General features: G+C 48.1%; 1 protein-coding gene across 1 annotated transcript in view; it reads left to right on the top strand.

Annotated features, from left to right (window-relative positions):
* LOC136626161 (alpha-2-macroglobulin-like protein 1) overlaps positions 1-17,767 on the top strand; it is a 176,651-nt gene that overhangs the window by 82,262 nt on the left and 76,622 nt on the right. Inside the window, exons 18-19 of the mRNA XM_066600968.1 lie at positions 828-900; positions 16,955-17,180. Coding sequence (XP_066457065.1) covers positions 828-900; positions 16,955-17,180 — 299 coding nt within the window. The remainder of the gene's footprint in view (positions 1-827; positions 901-16,954; positions 17,181-17,767) is intronic.

Below are 17,767 nucleotides of genomic sequence, written 5' to 3' on the forward strand. Positions count from 1 at the left end.
CATCATGCTCCAACAGCATTCTCCATCCCCTTCTTGACCCTTGGCCAGGATCGATGACATCATCATGCTGTCTGTGTGATGCAGAAGGCATCAGATGAAAGAGCGAAGTGCTTGGCTTCATGCAGTGTGGCTTTCATAACCAATTGTCTTTAATACACAGATACAATTAAATTCAAAGAATAAAGACCAGATCAATTCCACCTTTGAGTAAGCCCCCCTAGACTGAGTGGACCCCAGCACCTGCTCAGGCTTGCTAGGTGCTGATGCCGGCCAGACTTTACAATATCCTGAGACTTAGGCCTCATGTCCACGGGGAAAATCAGGCCCGCTACAGATTCTCCATGGAGTATAGGAAAGTGTAACAGAGTGCTGCACTATCACATACAGTGGCCACCTCAAAAACGTATACTATGCGTATTCATTCCTTTAACATTGTGACCAATGGCCAACACACAGAATGCCGCTGTACGGATATACAGTAGCATATGTCCAAGGTATACCTCTGATGTATGGCTGAGACATGGTGTGCACATGCACAAACATTACAGTAAGTGTTGCATTCCCCTGTAGCAAGTCACTCTTTACTAATAGATGAGGCTCCAGAATAGGGCCAACCCTCTTATTTTTTATTTTTCCCTAATGAGTTTTCCGAACTAAATAACTCCTTTAACATTATATTATTCATGTCATCATATCATTATCACTGGTTTCTGTTTCACTGATTGATTTATTTACTTCCACAACTTGGTCTTTAACGCCATCTCCGCAACAAAGTGTCAGCTGGTTTAAGGACTACTTGTTTTCAATGTGATGCTTTCCTTTTCTAGACAAAAAGACCCTGAACCATTTTACAAGAAGTTACTTCCCAGACACTTGGTTTTTTAAGTTGGCTTCTGTGAGGTCAGTATGTCTCCACGTTAATATATTAATATGGGGTTTCTCAAAAATTTGGAAACACCAATACAGAATTAAAATCGTTTAGCAGATGGTGATGGCTTCTTGCAATCCAGCAGATTTCAATCTTTTCATCGTCCAGATTTTGGTTTATCAGCAACCAAATTTATTTCACGAAATTTAGAAAGTAGTTAAAAAACTGCACTGTCGGCAATCTGAGGTCTGGTTGGGTGGCTTTGATTGAAATCTGTGGTGACACATGTGGTTTGTTCACCTGACATAAGGACAATCTCAACACATTCTGCCTGAGAAAACGTCATCATTCAGTTTGCTTGTAATGAAGACAAAACACTGTCTAAGCATAAGAACACAATTGTTTTTCTGGTGAAATCCCTAGTTTGATATATTACACACTTTCCCATTGGAAAAATTGAGTTGAATCCAAGATGACGGCATTCAAAATGGCTGTCATGTTGGTGACACAACCTAATAGGTGTCCGCTTTCTTGTCGCAGTTTGTACGCAAAATTAAATTATTATCTACCAAACCGTTTTAATCTTGTATAGGTGTTTTCACGCGTTTGAGACACCCTTTACTGTGGCTTTGAGAGTTGCGCTTACTCAGGTCCCCTTTCCTTGTCTCATGGGTGGAAGTACAATCTCACACAACATGTTTTGGTTGCTAACTTTTTAAGAGGCTCTATAATCTTGTAATTTTGGTACCACAAGCTGACACAATTTCTTGACCACTCAAAACAGATAAACAGTTCTTGCAGTCCTGCTCGCCTCCCAGACGATGTTACTGTAGGCCGCACAGTCTTGCACCTAGCTTTCCACACCTGCTACATAACAGGCATCAAACATGCCATGCCCTGCTTTCAAGGGCTTTGATTCCTGAGCATTGTCCCCTGCATCTCAAGGTTTTCTGCTCATAAGTCCAATTCTCTCCAGCCACATCCGGTAATAAGTATGGGAAAAGTCAGATTATGCTTCTGTCTACACAAACTCACTCACAGTCTGTGTCAGACCAAAGGACGACTTCTACAGTATTAGTAAATCACCTACGTCTCTCAAGCACGATTTGACTGTTGTACAAATGCTTCTAGATCTTAACTTTGAGCTTCCCAGGGTGCTTCCTACATACTGGACGCCACAGGGGCACTTCAGCATGTAAGCTAAGTCTATTTCTGAGAATCGTTCTCTGTTCAAAGATAATTCTCAAACTCAGGACAGTTCCTCTTGATTCTTTGAAACTCTCCTTTGGGGATGCTCCTGATTAGAGATGAGCGAACGCGTTCGTCCGAGCTTGATATTCGTGCGAATATTAGGGTGTTCGGGATGTTCGTTATTCGTGACGAACACCATGCGGTGTTCTGGTTACTTTCACTTCCTTCCCTGAGACGTTAGCGCGCTTTTCTGGCCAATTGAAAGACAGGGAAGGCATTACAACTTCCCCCTGCAACGTTTAAGCCCTATACCACCCCCCTGCTGTGAGTGGCTGGCGAGATCAGGTGTTCGCCTAATATAAAAGTCGGCCCCTCCCGCGGCTCGCCTCAGATGCGGTGTGAGTTAGATGAGGGACAGTGCTGTTTATACCGGAGCTGCTGTAGGGAAAGAATTGGTAGTTAGTGTAGGCTTCAAGACCCCCCAAAGGTCCTTATTAGGGCCACTGATAGCTGTGTGTTGGCTGCTGTTAGCAGTGGGATTTTTTTTTTTTTCTCAAAATCGCCTCTGCAGACCGTTGCACCTGGCATTAGGGACAGAAGTGCTGCATAGGCAGGGAGAGTGTTAGGAGTGAGTGTAGCCTTCAAGAACCTCAACGGTCCTTTCTAGGGCCATATTTATCCGTGTGCAGTACTGTCCAGGCTGCTGTTGGCTGTGCTGCATTTTTTTTGGGCTTCTCAAAATCGCCTCTGCAGAGCATTGCACCCTCCATTGATACTGCAGGGAAAGAATTGTATAGGCAGGGCCACAACACAGTTATTATTCATAGAATATACGCAGTGCTGCCTGTTGGTGGGAAAAAACTGAAAACAAATCTATTTGTCCAGCCTGTGTCCGTCCTTACGCCTGTGTAGACGTGTGAGCTGCGTGAAAAACATTGCTAAATCATACGCAGCCAGCTACGCTTTACTGCTGGGTTCGCCATTTGCTTTCCTTAATTGGGAAAAAAAAATACCTGCTCTCCAAGAGTTATAATAACTCTGCTACCCTCACGTTCTGTGACACATAAGCAGGGACACAGCGCAGTTATTAAACTTCGCAGGTTCATTGAATATACGCAGTGCTGCCTGTTGGTGGGAAAAAACTGAAAACAAATCTATTTGTCCAGCCTGTGTCCGTCCTTACGCCTGTGTAGACGTGTGAGCTGCGTGAAAAACATTGCTAAATCATACGCAGCCAGCTACGCTTTACTGCTGGGTTCGCCATTTGCTTTCCTTAATTGGGAAAAAAAAATACCTGCTCTCCAAGAGTTATAATAACTCTGCTACCCTCACGTTCTGTGACACATAAGCAGGGACACAGCGCAGTTATTAAACTTCGCAGGTTCATTGAATATACGCAGTGCTGCCTGTTGGTGGGAAAAAACTGAAAACAAATCTATTTGTCCAGCCTGTGTCCGTCCTTACGCCTGTGTAGACGTGTGAGCTGCGTGAAAAACATTGCTAAATCATACGCACCCAGCTACGCTTTACTGCTGGGTTCGCCATTTGCTTTCCTTAATTGGGAAAAAAAAATACCTGCTCTCCAAGAGTTATAATAACTCTGCTACCCTCACGTTCTGTGACACATAAGCAGGGACACAGCGCAGTTATTAAACTTCGCAGGTTCATTGAATATACGCAGTGCTGCCTGTTGGTGGGAAAAAACTGAAAACAAATCTATTTGTCCAGCCTGTGTCCGTCCTTACGCCTGTGTAGACGTGTGAGCTGCGTGAAAAACATTGCTAAATCATACGCACCCAGCTACGCTTTACTGCTGGGTTCGCCATTTGCTTTCCTTAATTGGGAAAAAAAATACCTGCTCTCCAAGAGTTATAATAACTCTGCTACCCTCACGTTCTGTGACACATAAGCAGGGACACAGCGCAGTTATTAAACTTCGCAGGTTCATTGAATATACGCAGTGCTGCCTGTTGGTGGGAAAAAACTGAAAACAAATCTATTTGTCCAGCCTGTGTCCGTCCTTACGCCTGTGTAGACGTGTGAGCTGCGTGAAAAACATTGCTAAATCATACGCACCCAGCTACGCTTTACTGCTGGGTTCGCCATTTGCTTTCCTTAATTGGGAAAAAAAATACCTGCTCTCCAAGAGTTATAATAACTCTGCTACCCTCACGTTCTGTGACACATAAGCAGGGACACAGCGCAGTTATTAAACTTCGCAGGTTCATTGAATATACGCAGTGCTGCCTGTTGGTGGGAAAAAACTGAAAACAAATCTATTTGTCCAGCCTGTGTCCGTCCTTACGCCTGTGTAGACGTGTGAGCTGCGTGAAAAACATTGCTAAATCATACGCAGCCAGCTACGCTTTACTGCTGGGTTCGCCATTTGCTTTCCTTAATTGGGAAAAAAAAATACCTGCTCTCCAAGAGTTATAATAACTCTGCTACCCTCACGTTCTGTGACACATAAGCAGGGACACAGCGCAGTTATTAAACTTCGCAGGTTCATTGAATATACGCAGTGCTGCCTGTTGGTGGGAAAAAACTGAAAACAAATCTATTTGTCCAGCCTGTGTCCGTCCTTACGCCTGTGTAGACGTGTGAGCTGCGTGAAAAACATTGCTAAATCATACGCAGCCAGCTACGCTTTACTGCTGGGTTCGCCATTTGCTTTCCTTAATTGGGAAAAAAAAATACCTGCTCTCCAAGAGTTATAATAACTCTGCTACCCTCACGTTCTGTGACACATAAGCAGGGACACAGCGCAGTTATTAAACTTCGCAGGTTCATTGAATATACGCAGTGCTGCCTGTTGGTGGGAAAAAACTGAAAACAAATCTATTTGTCCAGCCTGTGTCCGTCCTTACGCCTGTGTAGACGTGTGAGCTGCGTGAAAAACATTGCTAAATCATACGCACCCAGCTACGCTTTACTGCTGGGTTCGCCATTTGCTTTCCTTAATTGGGAAAAAAAATACCTGCTCTCCAAGAGTTATAATAACTCTGCTACCCTCACGTTCTGTGACACATAAGCAGGGACACAGCACAGTTATTAAACTTAGATAATTCATTCACTAGAGGCAGTGGGGCCTTTCGTTTTCCAAAAAGGGCAAAAATTATATTTGGCCTGCAGTCTTGCGCCAATTTATTTCCTGCCTGGGAAATCTAATCACTGGTAATACAGCATGCTGAGGGGTAGGGGTAAGCCTAGAGGACGTGGACGTGGACGTGGCCGAGGACGCGGAGGGCCAAGTGAGGGTGTGGGCACAGGCCAAGCTCCTGATCCAGGTGTGTCGCAGCTGTCTGCTGCGCGATTAGGAGAGAGGCACGTTTCTGGCGTCCCCACATTCATCGCCCAATTAATGGGTCCACGCGGGAGACGGTTATTAGAAAATGAGCAGTGTGAGCAGGTCCTGTCCTGGATGGCAGAAAGTGCTTCGAGCAACCTATCGTCTACCCGCAGTTCTGCGCCGTCCACTGCTGCCAATCCGAATCCTCTGTCTGCTGCTCCTCCTTCCTCCCAGCCTCCTCAGTCCACTACAATGACACCTGCTCAGGAGCGGGAACACTCCCAGGAACTGTTCTCGGGCCCCTGCTTAGATTGGGCAGCAGCGGTTCCTCTCCCACCAGAGGAGTTTATCGTCACTGATGCCCAACCATTCGAAAGTTCCCGGGGTCCGGGGGAAGAGGCTGGGGACTTCCGCCAACTGTCTCAACAACTTTCTGTGGGTGAGGAGGACGATGACGATCAGACACAGTTGTCTTGCAGTGAGGTAGTAGTAAGGGCAGTAAGTCCCAGGGAGCAGCGCACAGAGGATTCGGAGGAAGAGCAGCAGGACGATGAGGTGACTGACCCCACCTGGTGTGCAACGCTTACTCAGGAGGACAGGTCTTCAGAGGGGGAGTCAAGGGCATCAGCAGGGCAGGTTGCAAGAGGCAGTGCGGTGGCCAGGGGTAGAGGCAGGGCCAGACCGAATAATCCACCAAGTGTTTCCCAAAGCGCCCCCTCGCGCCATGCCACCCTGCGTAGGCCGAGGTGCTCTAAGGTCTGGCAGTTTTTCACAGAGACGCCTGACGACCGACGAACAGTGGTGTGCAACCTTTGTCGCGCAAAGCTCAGCCGGGGAGCCAACACCAACAGCCTCACCACCACCACCATGCGCAGACATATGATGGCCAAGCACCCCGCAAGGTGGGACAAAGGCCGTTCACCGTCTCCGGTTTGCACCCCTGCCCTTCCCCCTGTGCCCCAACCTGCCACTGAGATGCAACCCCCCTCTCAGGACACAGGCACTACCGCCTCATGGCCTGCACCCACACCCTCATCTCCGCTGTCCTCGGCCCCATCCAGCAGTGTAGTTCAGCGCACCGTTCAGCCGTCGCTTGCGCAAGTGTTCGAGCGCAAGCGCAAGTACGCCGCCACGCACCCGCACGCTCAAACGTTAACCGTCCGCATCGCAAAATTCATCAGCCTTGAGATGCTGCCGTATAGGGTTGTGGAAACGGAGTCCTTCAAAAGTATCATGGAGGCGGCGGCCCCGCGCTACTCAGTTCCCAGTCGCCACTACTTTTCCCGATGTGCCGTCCCAGCCCTGCACGACCACGTCTCCCGCAACATTGTGCGCGCCCTCACCAACGCGGTTACTGCCACGGTCCACTTAACTACGGACACGTGGACAAGCACAGGCGGGCAGGGCCACTACATCTCCCTGACGGCACATTGGGTGAATTTAGTGGAGGCTGGGACAGAGTCAGAGCCTGGGACCGCTCACGTCCTACCCACCCCCAGAATTGCGGGCCCCAGCTCGGTGCTGGTATCTGCGGAGGTGTATGCTTCCTCCACTAAAGCACCCTCCTCCTCCTCCTCCTCCTCTGTCTCACAATCAAGATGTGTTAGCAGCAGCATGTCGCCAGCAGTCGGTGTCGCGCGGTGTGGCAGCACAGCGGTGGGCAAGCGTCAGCAGGCCGTGCTGAAACTACTCAGCTTAGGCGATAAGAGGCACACGGCCCACGAACTGCTGCAGGGTCTGACACAGCAGACCGACCGCTGGCTTGCGCCGCTGAGCCTCCAACCGGGCATGGTCGTGTGTGACAACGGCCGTAACCTGGTGGCGGCTCTGCAGCTTGGCAGCCTCACGCACGTGCCATGCCTGGCCCACGTCTTTAATTTGGTGGTTCAGCGGTTTCTGAAAAGCTACCCACGCTTGTCAGACCTGCTCGTAAAGGCGCGCCGGCTCTGCGCACATTTCCGCAAGTCCCACACGGACGCTGCCACCCTGCGCACCCTGCAACATCACTTTAAGCTGCCAGTGCACCGACTGCTGTGCGACGTGCCCACACGGTGGAACTCTACGCTCCACATGTTGGCCAGGCTCTATGAACAACGGAGAGCTATAGTCGAATACCAACTCCAACATGGGCGGCGCAGTGGGAGTCAGCCTCCTCAATTCCTTTCAGAAGAGTGGGCCTGGTTGGCAGACATCTGCCATGTCCTTGGTAATTTTGAGGAGTCTACCCAGGTGGTGAGCGGCGATGCTACAATCATTAGCGTCACCATTCCTCTGCTATGCATCTTGAGAAATTCCCTGCAAACCATAAAGGCAGCTGCTTTGCGCTCGGAAACGGGGGCGGGGGAAGACAGTATGCCGCTGGATAGTCAGGGCACCCTCCTGTCTATTTCTCAGCGCGTACAGGAGGAGGAGGAGGAGCATGAGGAGGATGAGGAGGAGGGGGAAGAGACAGCTTGGCCCGCTGCTGACGGTACACCGGCTGATTGCCTGTCATCCTTTCAGCGTGTATGGCCTGAGGAGGAGGAGGAGGAGGAGGAGGATCCTGAAAGTGATCTTCCTAGTGAAGACAGCCATGTGTTGCGTACAGGTACCCTGGCACACATGGCTGACTTCATGTTAGGATGCCTTTCTCGTGACCCTCGCGTTGCACGCATTCTGGCCACGACGGATTACTGGGTGTACACACTGCTCGATCCACGGTATAAGGAGAACCTGCCCACTCTGATTCCCGAAGAGGAAAGGGGTTCGAGAGTGTTGCTATACCACAGGACCCTTGCGGACAAGCTGATGGTAAAATTCCCAGCCGACAGCGCTAGTGGCAGAAGGCGCAGTTCCGAGGGCCATGTTGCAGGGGATGTGCGTAGATCGAGCAGCATGTACATCCCAGGCAGTGCAACAGTCTTTAAGGGCCTGGCCAGCTTTATGGCTCCCCACCAAGACTGTGTCACCGCTCCCCAGTCACGGCTGAGTCGGCGGGAGCACTGCAAAAGGATGGTGAGGGAGTACGTAGCGGATCGCACGACCATCCTTGGTGACGCCTCTGCCCCCTACAACTACTGGGTGTCGAAGCTGGACACGTGGCCTGAACTAGCCCTGTATGCCCTTGAGGTGCTTGCTTGTCCTGCGGCTAGCGTGTTGTCGGAGAGGGTGTTTAGTGCGGCTGGGGGAATCATCACAGATAAGCGTAGCCGCTTGTCAACCGACAGTGCCGACAGGCTAACACTCATCAAGATGAACAAAGGCTGGATTTCCCCAGACTTCTGTTCTCCACCAGCGGACAGCAGCGATACGTAAGCAATACGTAGGCTGCACCCGCGGATGGAAGCTACGTTCTCTCTCACCATCCAAAACGGGGACATTTCTGCTTCATCAATCTGTGTCTAATATTCCTCCTCCTCCTCCTCCTGCTCCACCTCCTGAAACCTCACGTAATCACGCTGAACGGGCAATTTTTCTTAGGGCCACAAGGCTCACTCAAATAATTTTTCAGAACAATTTTTATAAGTTTCAATGCGCTTAAAAGCATTGGAACTTTAACTTGAACCAATTTTTCGTTACACTGGGCTGCCTCCAGGCCTAGTTACCACTTAAGCCACATTAACCAAAGCGATTAATGGGTTTCACCTGCCCTCTTGGCTGGCCATGGCCAATTTTTGGGATGTACATTAGTACTGTTGATACAGCAATTTGTGTGGGCCCTCGCCTACAGTGTAATCAAATTAATTTTTAGCCCACCTGCATTACAGCTGACGTTACCTCAGCTGTGTTGGGCAATGCAATGGGATATTTTTGTGTACCGCCGGTGGGTTCCAGGGAGCCACCCATGCTGTAGGTGCACACTGAGTTTTTAATACATCTGTACACTTCTAAAGAACCCGTCTGACCGGGGCATGCAGTGTGGGCCGAAGCCCACCTGTATTACGCACGACATTACTACCTCAGCTGTGTTGGGCAATGCAATGGGATATTTCTATGTACCGCCGGTGGCTTCCTGGCACCCACCCAGGCAGTGGGTCCACAGGGAGTTAAACCTACATGTGTCCACTTGTAAAGAATCCCAGTCTGACTGGGGCATGCAGTGTGGGCCGAAGCACACCTGTATTACGCACGACATTACTACCTCAGCTGTGTTGGGCAATGCAATGGGATATTTCTATGTACCGCCGGTGGCTTCCTGGCACCCACCCAGGCAGTGGGTCCACAGGGAGTTAAACCTACATGTGTCCACTTGTAAAGAATCCCAGTCTGACTGGGGCATGCAGTGTGGGCCGAAGCCCACCTGTATTACGCACGACATTACTACCTCAGCTGTGTTGGGCAATGCAATGGGATATTTTTGTGTACCGCCGGTGGGTTCCAGGGAGCCACCCATGCTGTGGGTCGACAGGGACTTCACAATAGGGAGTTGTACCTGCCTGTGTCTATGAATTAAAAAGCCCGGTCTGACTGGGGCATGCAGACACCTTGACAGAATGAATAGTGTGTGGCACATAGGTTCCCCATTGCTATGCCCACGTGTGCAGCTCCAGATGGCGGTGGCACAGGATTCTATTTCTCATTGCTTCTGTACAGCATTGTGGGCTATCGCTCTGCCACTTTTAAAGAGGGTCGCTGCCTAGCCGTGCCAACCTCTGCAGTGTATGCCTGCGGTCCCTCGTCATGGCAGACGCAATTCTAAATAGACATGAGCGTGGTGTGGCATGAGGGCAGCTGAAGGCTGCGCAGGGACACTTTGGTGTGCGCTGTGGGGGGGAGGGGGTGCGGTTGGGCAGCATGTAACTCAGGAGAAGTGGCAGTGGAGTGTCATGCAGGCAGTGATTGTGCTTTGTTGGAGGTAGTGTGGTGCTTAGCAAAGGTATGCCATGCTAATGAGCGCTTTTCAGAAGTAAAAGTTGTTGGGAGGGGGGGGGGGCCCACTCTTGCCGCTATTGTGGCTTAATAGTGGGACCTGTGAACTTAGGATGCAGCCCAACATGTAGCCCCTCGCCTGCCCTATCCGTCACTGTGTCATTCCCATCACTTTCCTGAATTGCCCAGATTTTCACACATGAAAACCTTAGCGAGCATCGGCAAAATACAAAAATGTTCTGGTCGCCCATTGACTTCAATGGGGTTCGTTGTTCGAAACGAACCCTCGAGCATCACGGGAAGTTCGTTACGAATAACGAACACCCGAACATTTTGGTGTTCGCTCATCTCTACTCCTGATCCAACTAGAGAAATGGCAGCTACTTGTATCTATATAGGAATTAGTATCTGAAAATTTTAAAATGCTTTTGTAGAAAGCGTATTATTTTTAACAAAAATGGTGAAAAAACACATTTTTCCCATCCCTACCCCACTCACTTGATTGCCTGTCACACTCTGAAGGTCTCCTATTTGTATTGCAGCCACTTCCAAGCAGTGCAGCCTTTTGTCTGATGCTTATCAGTCACCATCTTGAGAGTGAGATATTTTACTTTAATTTTCAAATAAATCCCATGATGCATCCGCACTAAATTAGCTAGAGGCAGTACCATTTCTGTCTGCTGGCAGATTGTTTATTTAGTTAAATTCACCCAAATTAGCTACAGACTACAAGTATACAGTCAGGAGGATGAGCTGTAATCTCCTCTATTATAACTGTGTGACAGGAGCTGTGTGATCATCATCAGTAACTGTGATAGGAGTGTCTGTGTCCTCCTGTAGGCAGTTTCTGTGGTAACTGCATAACACAGACTGAGAAATTAACTAATTTCAGACAGCATAAACCCAAGTAGATCTAAGCTGGTCAGAACTGAGATCACATGAACATCTGTGGCATAAAAGGCTGGGAGTTTCAGATAGAAAGAAATAACTAATCCAGGTAACGCTGGCTCACTTACATATTCTGAGGGGGCTAGCTATGTAATGCTTTATTTATTATTTTTAAATCACCGGAGTGGCACTTTTAGGCTGGGTTCACACAGGGCGGATTTTCCGCAGTTTTTCCATTGCGGTTTTGCCGCAGAAGAACCGCTTCTGCGGCAAAACCGCTTCAAAGGTTAATTTGGGCTTGCGGATTTTCTTTTTGCCGTGTATTTGTCACGGATTTGGCTGCATCTATAGAGGTCTATGGACAAAAAAGCGCTGCGGAAAAGACCGAAGAACGAACATGTTGCATCTTTTAAAACCGCGCTGCAGTTGCTTTTCCGCACTGCGGCTGTGCAGAAAAAATCCGCATTGTGAGAACAGCTTTTTGGCAAATCTCATTTCTGCTGCATTGCACTGCAAATGCAGCGGTTTTGACGCAGTGCGGATATGCAGTGGCAATCCGCGGCAAATCCACCCTGTGTGAACCCAGCCTAAATCTAGAAAATTAATGAAAACAAAACAAATTTTAACTAGCGGAGGGATAAACAACTTCAAAAGGGATTTATGAAACACCCTATGCACCCGCCAAGAACTTGGTAAATCCAACTCATAAACTAGCGGATTAATGACTCGCGTTATGGCAAAGGGACGGATAAAACACGGCGCAAGCTTTACCGAGAAGAGCTTCAATTTTAAATTCTTTGTGGACAGATAGACCTTCTGACCGACCTCAAATGGCTCCGACACAGTGGACCTTTTACAACTATGTAGTTGCACACGACCACTTGCTTCCTCCAGATTTTTGTGCGCACCATTCCAGACCTCCCGCAACTCACTAGTAACAACATCAACAGTGGGACAAGCTGTAGGTACTGGAATGGTAGTCAGGAACCCGGGATGCCGACTAAACACACAGAAAAAAGATGACACTCAAGAAGACAACATACGAAGCTCCCCTGAGGACATGCCCCCAAGTGAATGTTGTCATAAGATTTCAGTCAGTGAGCACTTGTATTTTGACTCCCTGCGAGGAGAATGTATGCGCATTATATTCTTTTGTGTTAACAACTTATCTCATTTTGAAAAACCAATAAAATTGGATTTAAAAAAAAAAGAAAAAAGATGACACTCTCGTCGCAGAACTGATACGATTATTTATGGCAAATTCAGCCAAAGGTAAAAACTCTACCCACCAAATGTCCCTCTCGCACACAAAAAGACGCAAGTATTGTACTAGGTCTTGATTTTTACGTTCTGTTTGCCCATTCGTCTGCGGATGAAACGCTGATAAGAAAAAAAGAGATGTTCCCAAGTTTTTACAGAAGGCCCTCCAAAATTGGGGCACGAATTGCACCCCCCGATCCAAAACTATATTGACCGGTATTCCGTGCAAACTTATAATCTCTCTAATGAAAATCTTCACTAATTCAGCGGCAGATGGCAGGTTTTCCAAAGCAACAAAATGGGCAATTTTCGAGAACCTGTCAACAACTACCAAAATGGTGGAACAACCTTGTGACAGAGGCAGGTCAGTGACAAAATCCATGGACATGTGCAACCATGGACTACCAGGTACTGACAGTGGCATTAATGGTCCCTCAGGGCTCTTATGGCGACTCTTACCACGTGCACAAGCTGAACACCGATTTACAAACTCCCGGACCTCCTCTGCCATGCCTGGCCACCAGTAGAATCTGGAACATAGCTCTAGAGTCCCCTGGACCCCCGGATGCCCTGCAAAAAGAGAGGAATGAGACTCTTCCAGAACCAACAACCGCAGAGACATCGGTACAAATAACTTCCCTGCCGGAACCCCCTCCGGGGCTTCTTGTTGATATTCCTGAAGCTGAGCCGGAGGTCCCGTGTCAGGGCTGCCACCACAACACTGGGCGGGAGGATGCTTTCCGGAGAAGAGTCCTTAACCTCCGGAGTCCCGAAACTGCGGGAAAGGGCGTCAGCTTTCGCATTTTTATCTCCCGGCTGGTACGCGACTGTAAAATTGATTCTCGAGAAGAAAAGAGCCCACCTGGCTTGCCGCACATTAAGACGCTTAGCATTCTCAAGATACAGTAAGTTCTTGTGATCGGTGAAGACTGTCACCCCTCCAGAAGATAACGCCATTCCTCAAATGCCCAATTTTTTGCCAACAGTCTCCTGTTTCCAACATTGCAGTGGCGCTCGGCGCTACAGAATTTACAGGAAAAGGCACATGGACTATACCCTGAATGGCCCCCCAATTCCTGGGAGAGGACTGCCCCCATCCCAACCTCCGAAGCGTCTACCTCCACAAAAAAGGGCTTCCGAGAGTCAGGCTGAGCAAGCACCGGCCCTGTGGAAAAGACCCTTTTAAGTTGCTCAAACGCTTCTGAAGCCTCCAGAGACCACGACGTCACGTCCGCTCCTTTTTTCATGAAATCAGTCAGCGGTTGTGCAATTACTGAAAAATTCCTGATAAATTTTCTGTAAGAGTTGGCAAACCCAAGAAAGCGCTGAAGAGCCTTCAAATTATCTGGTTTAGCCCATTGTGCGATTGCCGCAACCTGTCTGACTCCATACACACATTAGTTGGAGTAACGATATACCCAAGAAATGACAAGCGTTTGACCCCAAATGAGCACTTCTCCAATTTAACATACAATTGGTACTCCCGTAGCCGCTCTAACAATAAATGGGGATGTCTGACATACGTGTCCCAATCCGACGAGTACACCAAAATGTCATCCAAATAGACAACCATGAAAACCCCTAGATAATCATGGAAGACCGCGTTCATAGACCCCTAAAAAACTGCAGGGGCATTGCATAACCCGAAGGGCATAACCAGACACTTGAAGTGCCCCAATGGGGTGTTGAACGCGGTCTTCCACTCGTCACCAGACTTAATACGTATGAGATTATAAGCCCCCCGAACGTCAAGCTTAGAGAACCAGCATGCTCCCACCACCTGATTCAACAGATCAGGGATAAGAGGGAGCGAACACTGATTTTTTTTATGGTGATCTTGTTTAAAGCCTGATAGTCCACACAAGGCCGCAAAGACCCATCTTACTTTTTAACAAAAAATAGGCCTGCTCCAGCTGGTGACTTTGATGGTCTGATATGTTCCTTGGCTTAAGCCTCTGAAATATAGGATTTAAGAACCTCATGCTTCCGACCCGACAGATTAAATATGGCCCCCTTAGCGATGGGACTATCCGGGACCAGATCAATCCTACAATCCCATTTGCGATGTGGGTGTAATACTTCAGAAAGCTTCTTAGAGAACACATCTTGAAAATGCCGTAAATAGTTCGGAATACTAATAGTATCGGTGGAGCACAATGTAACAGGCACTAGATGATCCTGACAGCACCCTCCCCACCGAACTAGCTCCAGAGTAGTCCACTGAGGATTGTGCGTCCTTAGCCACGGCAATCCCAGAACAATATCCACAGACATCTTCTCCATGACCAGAAATGAAATAACCTCTGAATGTAATGCGCCCACCATGAACCGAAGTTCTGGTGTCCTCCACCGCACTACCCCTGAGGACAGAGGGGTTGCATCGATACTGGTAAAGTGGATCGTCAAACCTAACATGGTAAAACTTGATAACAGTGGTTTTACAAACTGCAAATGAATAAGGTTCGCGGCCGACCCAGAATCAATAAATGCCTGTCCCAACCTGTGAAAACCCTTGTAAGACACACTACAAGGCACCAGTAATTTAGGGAGTACCTGACCTCCTAGATGACCCTCCCGACAGTCACCTAGGAGCTGAAGTTTTCCTGCTGCCACTGTATCTGCCTTTCCTGGCAGGACGCGATGCGATGACTAGCCTTGCCGTAGTAGAAACAGAGTTGGTTTGAAACCCAGAACCGCCTCCGTTCTTTAGGACTTAACCGGTCCACTTCCATACCATCAGCTCCGGGGGTTGACAATGGGGTACAGACTGTAGAAGTCGCCAGAGACTTAGCACCACATTCTTGATGGTACTCTAGCTTAGCTTCCCTTCTGGACCTGAGTCTACGATCAGGTCTGACTGCCAATTCCATAGCCTGATTCAAAGTAGAGTGTGACAGATGGGACAGCAACAGGTCTTTTACTGCGTCAGACAGGCCTACCAAAAACAAATCTTTGAGCGCACAGTCGTTCCATGCAGATTCACCTGAATACTGCCTGAAACTAGAACAATATTCTTCTGCCGACTGGCGCCCCTGGCGTATGGCCAACAACTTACTGACTGCATAACTTGCACGATTGGGTTCAGGAAAAATATTCCCAAGCTCAATGAAAAAAGAGTCTACCAACTGCAGACAAGCGGAATCAGTCGGTAAAGAATAGGCCAATGACTGAGGCCCTTTTCTGAGCAGAGACATAACAATCCCCACCCGTTGGGGCTCGGACCCAGAGGAACGAGGCCGCAAGCGAAAAAAAACTTACAAGCCTCCCGGAAGACAAAGAATTTTTTCCGGTCCCCCAAGAACACCTCAGGTAATGGGCATTTAGGTTCAGGTACTGGATCAGCGGGCACAGCCATCCGCTGCTCCTGGTGGCTGAGACGCCTCGACAGATCCTAAACCATCCTGGGCAGGACACGAATCTGACCGGTAATCGTATTGTAGTACTCCATTCACCCCGTGAAACCCACCTCAAAACACCACAGGAAAATATTTTTTGGGCCAGTTATTATGTTACAAAACTAGTAGTGTGCACAGGTACGCATGGTGCGGAACTCCCTGACCCTCACCCATGCCAATGTCCCTTCCTGGAAGTAGCCCCAAATGTGGACAGGTCCAGGCCGCCAACACTGACCCTACGCTGCCTAGTGGCAGGACAGGAAGGAACCGCCGTACCTATGCAGATGATCACTTACTACTACCGATAGGCTAGGCCGATGGAATAAACCAACACGACAGGAAAACCACAGAACACAGGCAGAGCTGGATTGAGACAAGATAACTTTCACGGGAGCAGGACCGAAGTCAGACACACAGGGAACGGAACCAATAACTGGCAACTGCTATCAGCAGCTGCCAGACTATAATCAGGAGTCTCCGCCCCTTGGGTGGAGGCCAATCAAACCGGCTGACTGGGCTCCCAGCCAGCCACTATAACTCACAGAGGTAGAGCATGCGCACCTCTCATAGCAGGCACGGCCGCGCGCCACACACCGCACCCCGGAGCACGGCGCCGCCGCTCGCTGACCCAAACGTGGGCGCAACACCATCCCAGAACACCACGGTGAACCGCGCCACTGCTACCCATGGTCCCAGACCGGCCCCATGGTAACACTAAATTTCTGGAGATCAGTTTCTGGTCCCCCCATATTGCTAGACAGTGGCCATATAGAACTTTCAGAGTATCAAGCCGTCATTACTGAAGTATGAAACAGACATGTATATATTGCCAATGGGCATAAAAATGTTAGCATAGCTGGGGTCGATTTTCGTCCCCATCACCATGCCAGTTAACTGAAGATAAAAGGAATTGTTATACCATAAATAGTTGTGGGATAATCAAAAATCTGAACATTACTATGAATTCCTTCTGAACAAGCTCTATAGTATCATCTTGAAAAAGAAAAAAAAACACACGATTGTGCGTAGCCTGCCTTGTGAAATATAAAAAACGAGAGAGAGTAATATGAAAACAGATTTTTACTGATACCATTAAGTTGAAGGAAGTCTAAACTCCTGAAATGTTATCAGTGTAGACCTATTCCAACACCTAGTTTACATAACATGTGATTATTACCTCTGATAATACTTCATTTATCTCTTCTTGTTCTACAGCTCGGATGGACACTCTGTACTGCATCTAACTACCCCACATACTATCACCAAGTGGGTAACTGATGGCTTCTGCTTGAGCAAGACTGGTTATGCCAGTGTCAAGAACGTTGAGCTCACCACATTCCAGCCTTACTTCATTGATCTGATTGTTCCCTACTCAGTCGTACAAGGAGAGGCATTTAAAATACAGGCCGTGGTCTTCAGCTATGGGAAGAAATGTAATCTGGTAAGAAAAATTATAATCGTTTTTGAGTGTTTAAAGAATATATTCTCTCAGAAAATCATGGTTATCTGGTGTATGTGAGCCCTTGGGCAAAATGTCACTTTATATTTCACCGTTCACTTAATACATTTAGAATATTTTTACCCAGTTCACAACAAGCTCTCAAATCCCCAGTGGGCATTGGCACATGCACTGGTTTGCCTTGTGTTGACACCAGCCATGGTATTTTTGCTTTTGCATATATATTTTGCAATTCAAAATAGTTTGCTTTACCTGGTTGCCATTAATTATCAAATAACTACTTGTCCAGCAGTACAGAATGCGGACATTACCTTTTTATTAGGCTTAGTTTATATCTGTGCTAGAAGATTGGGCACAGATATGATAGAAAATTCTGGACTAAATAGTGTAGCGCTGTTTTGTTTGCTAAAATGCCAAGCGACCTATCAGAAGCCCAATGCACCCCATTATTGTCACTTGTTATATTTGTTGAGTCCTGTCATGGAACTGAATAACAGAAATGTTAAACCACACATGTGAAAGAGGCCTTAAGGGGCATTCCTACACTGTTTTACTCTACGCTGTGGGAT

Source organism: Eleutherodactylus coqui, chromosome 4 (genome assembly GCF_035609145.1).
Source record: "Eleutherodactylus coqui strain aEleCoq1 chromosome 4, aEleCoq1.hap1, whole genome shotgun sequence".
Lineage (NCBI taxonomy): Eukaryota > Metazoa > Chordata > Amphibia > Anura > Eleutherodactylidae > Eleutherodactylus > Eleutherodactylus coqui.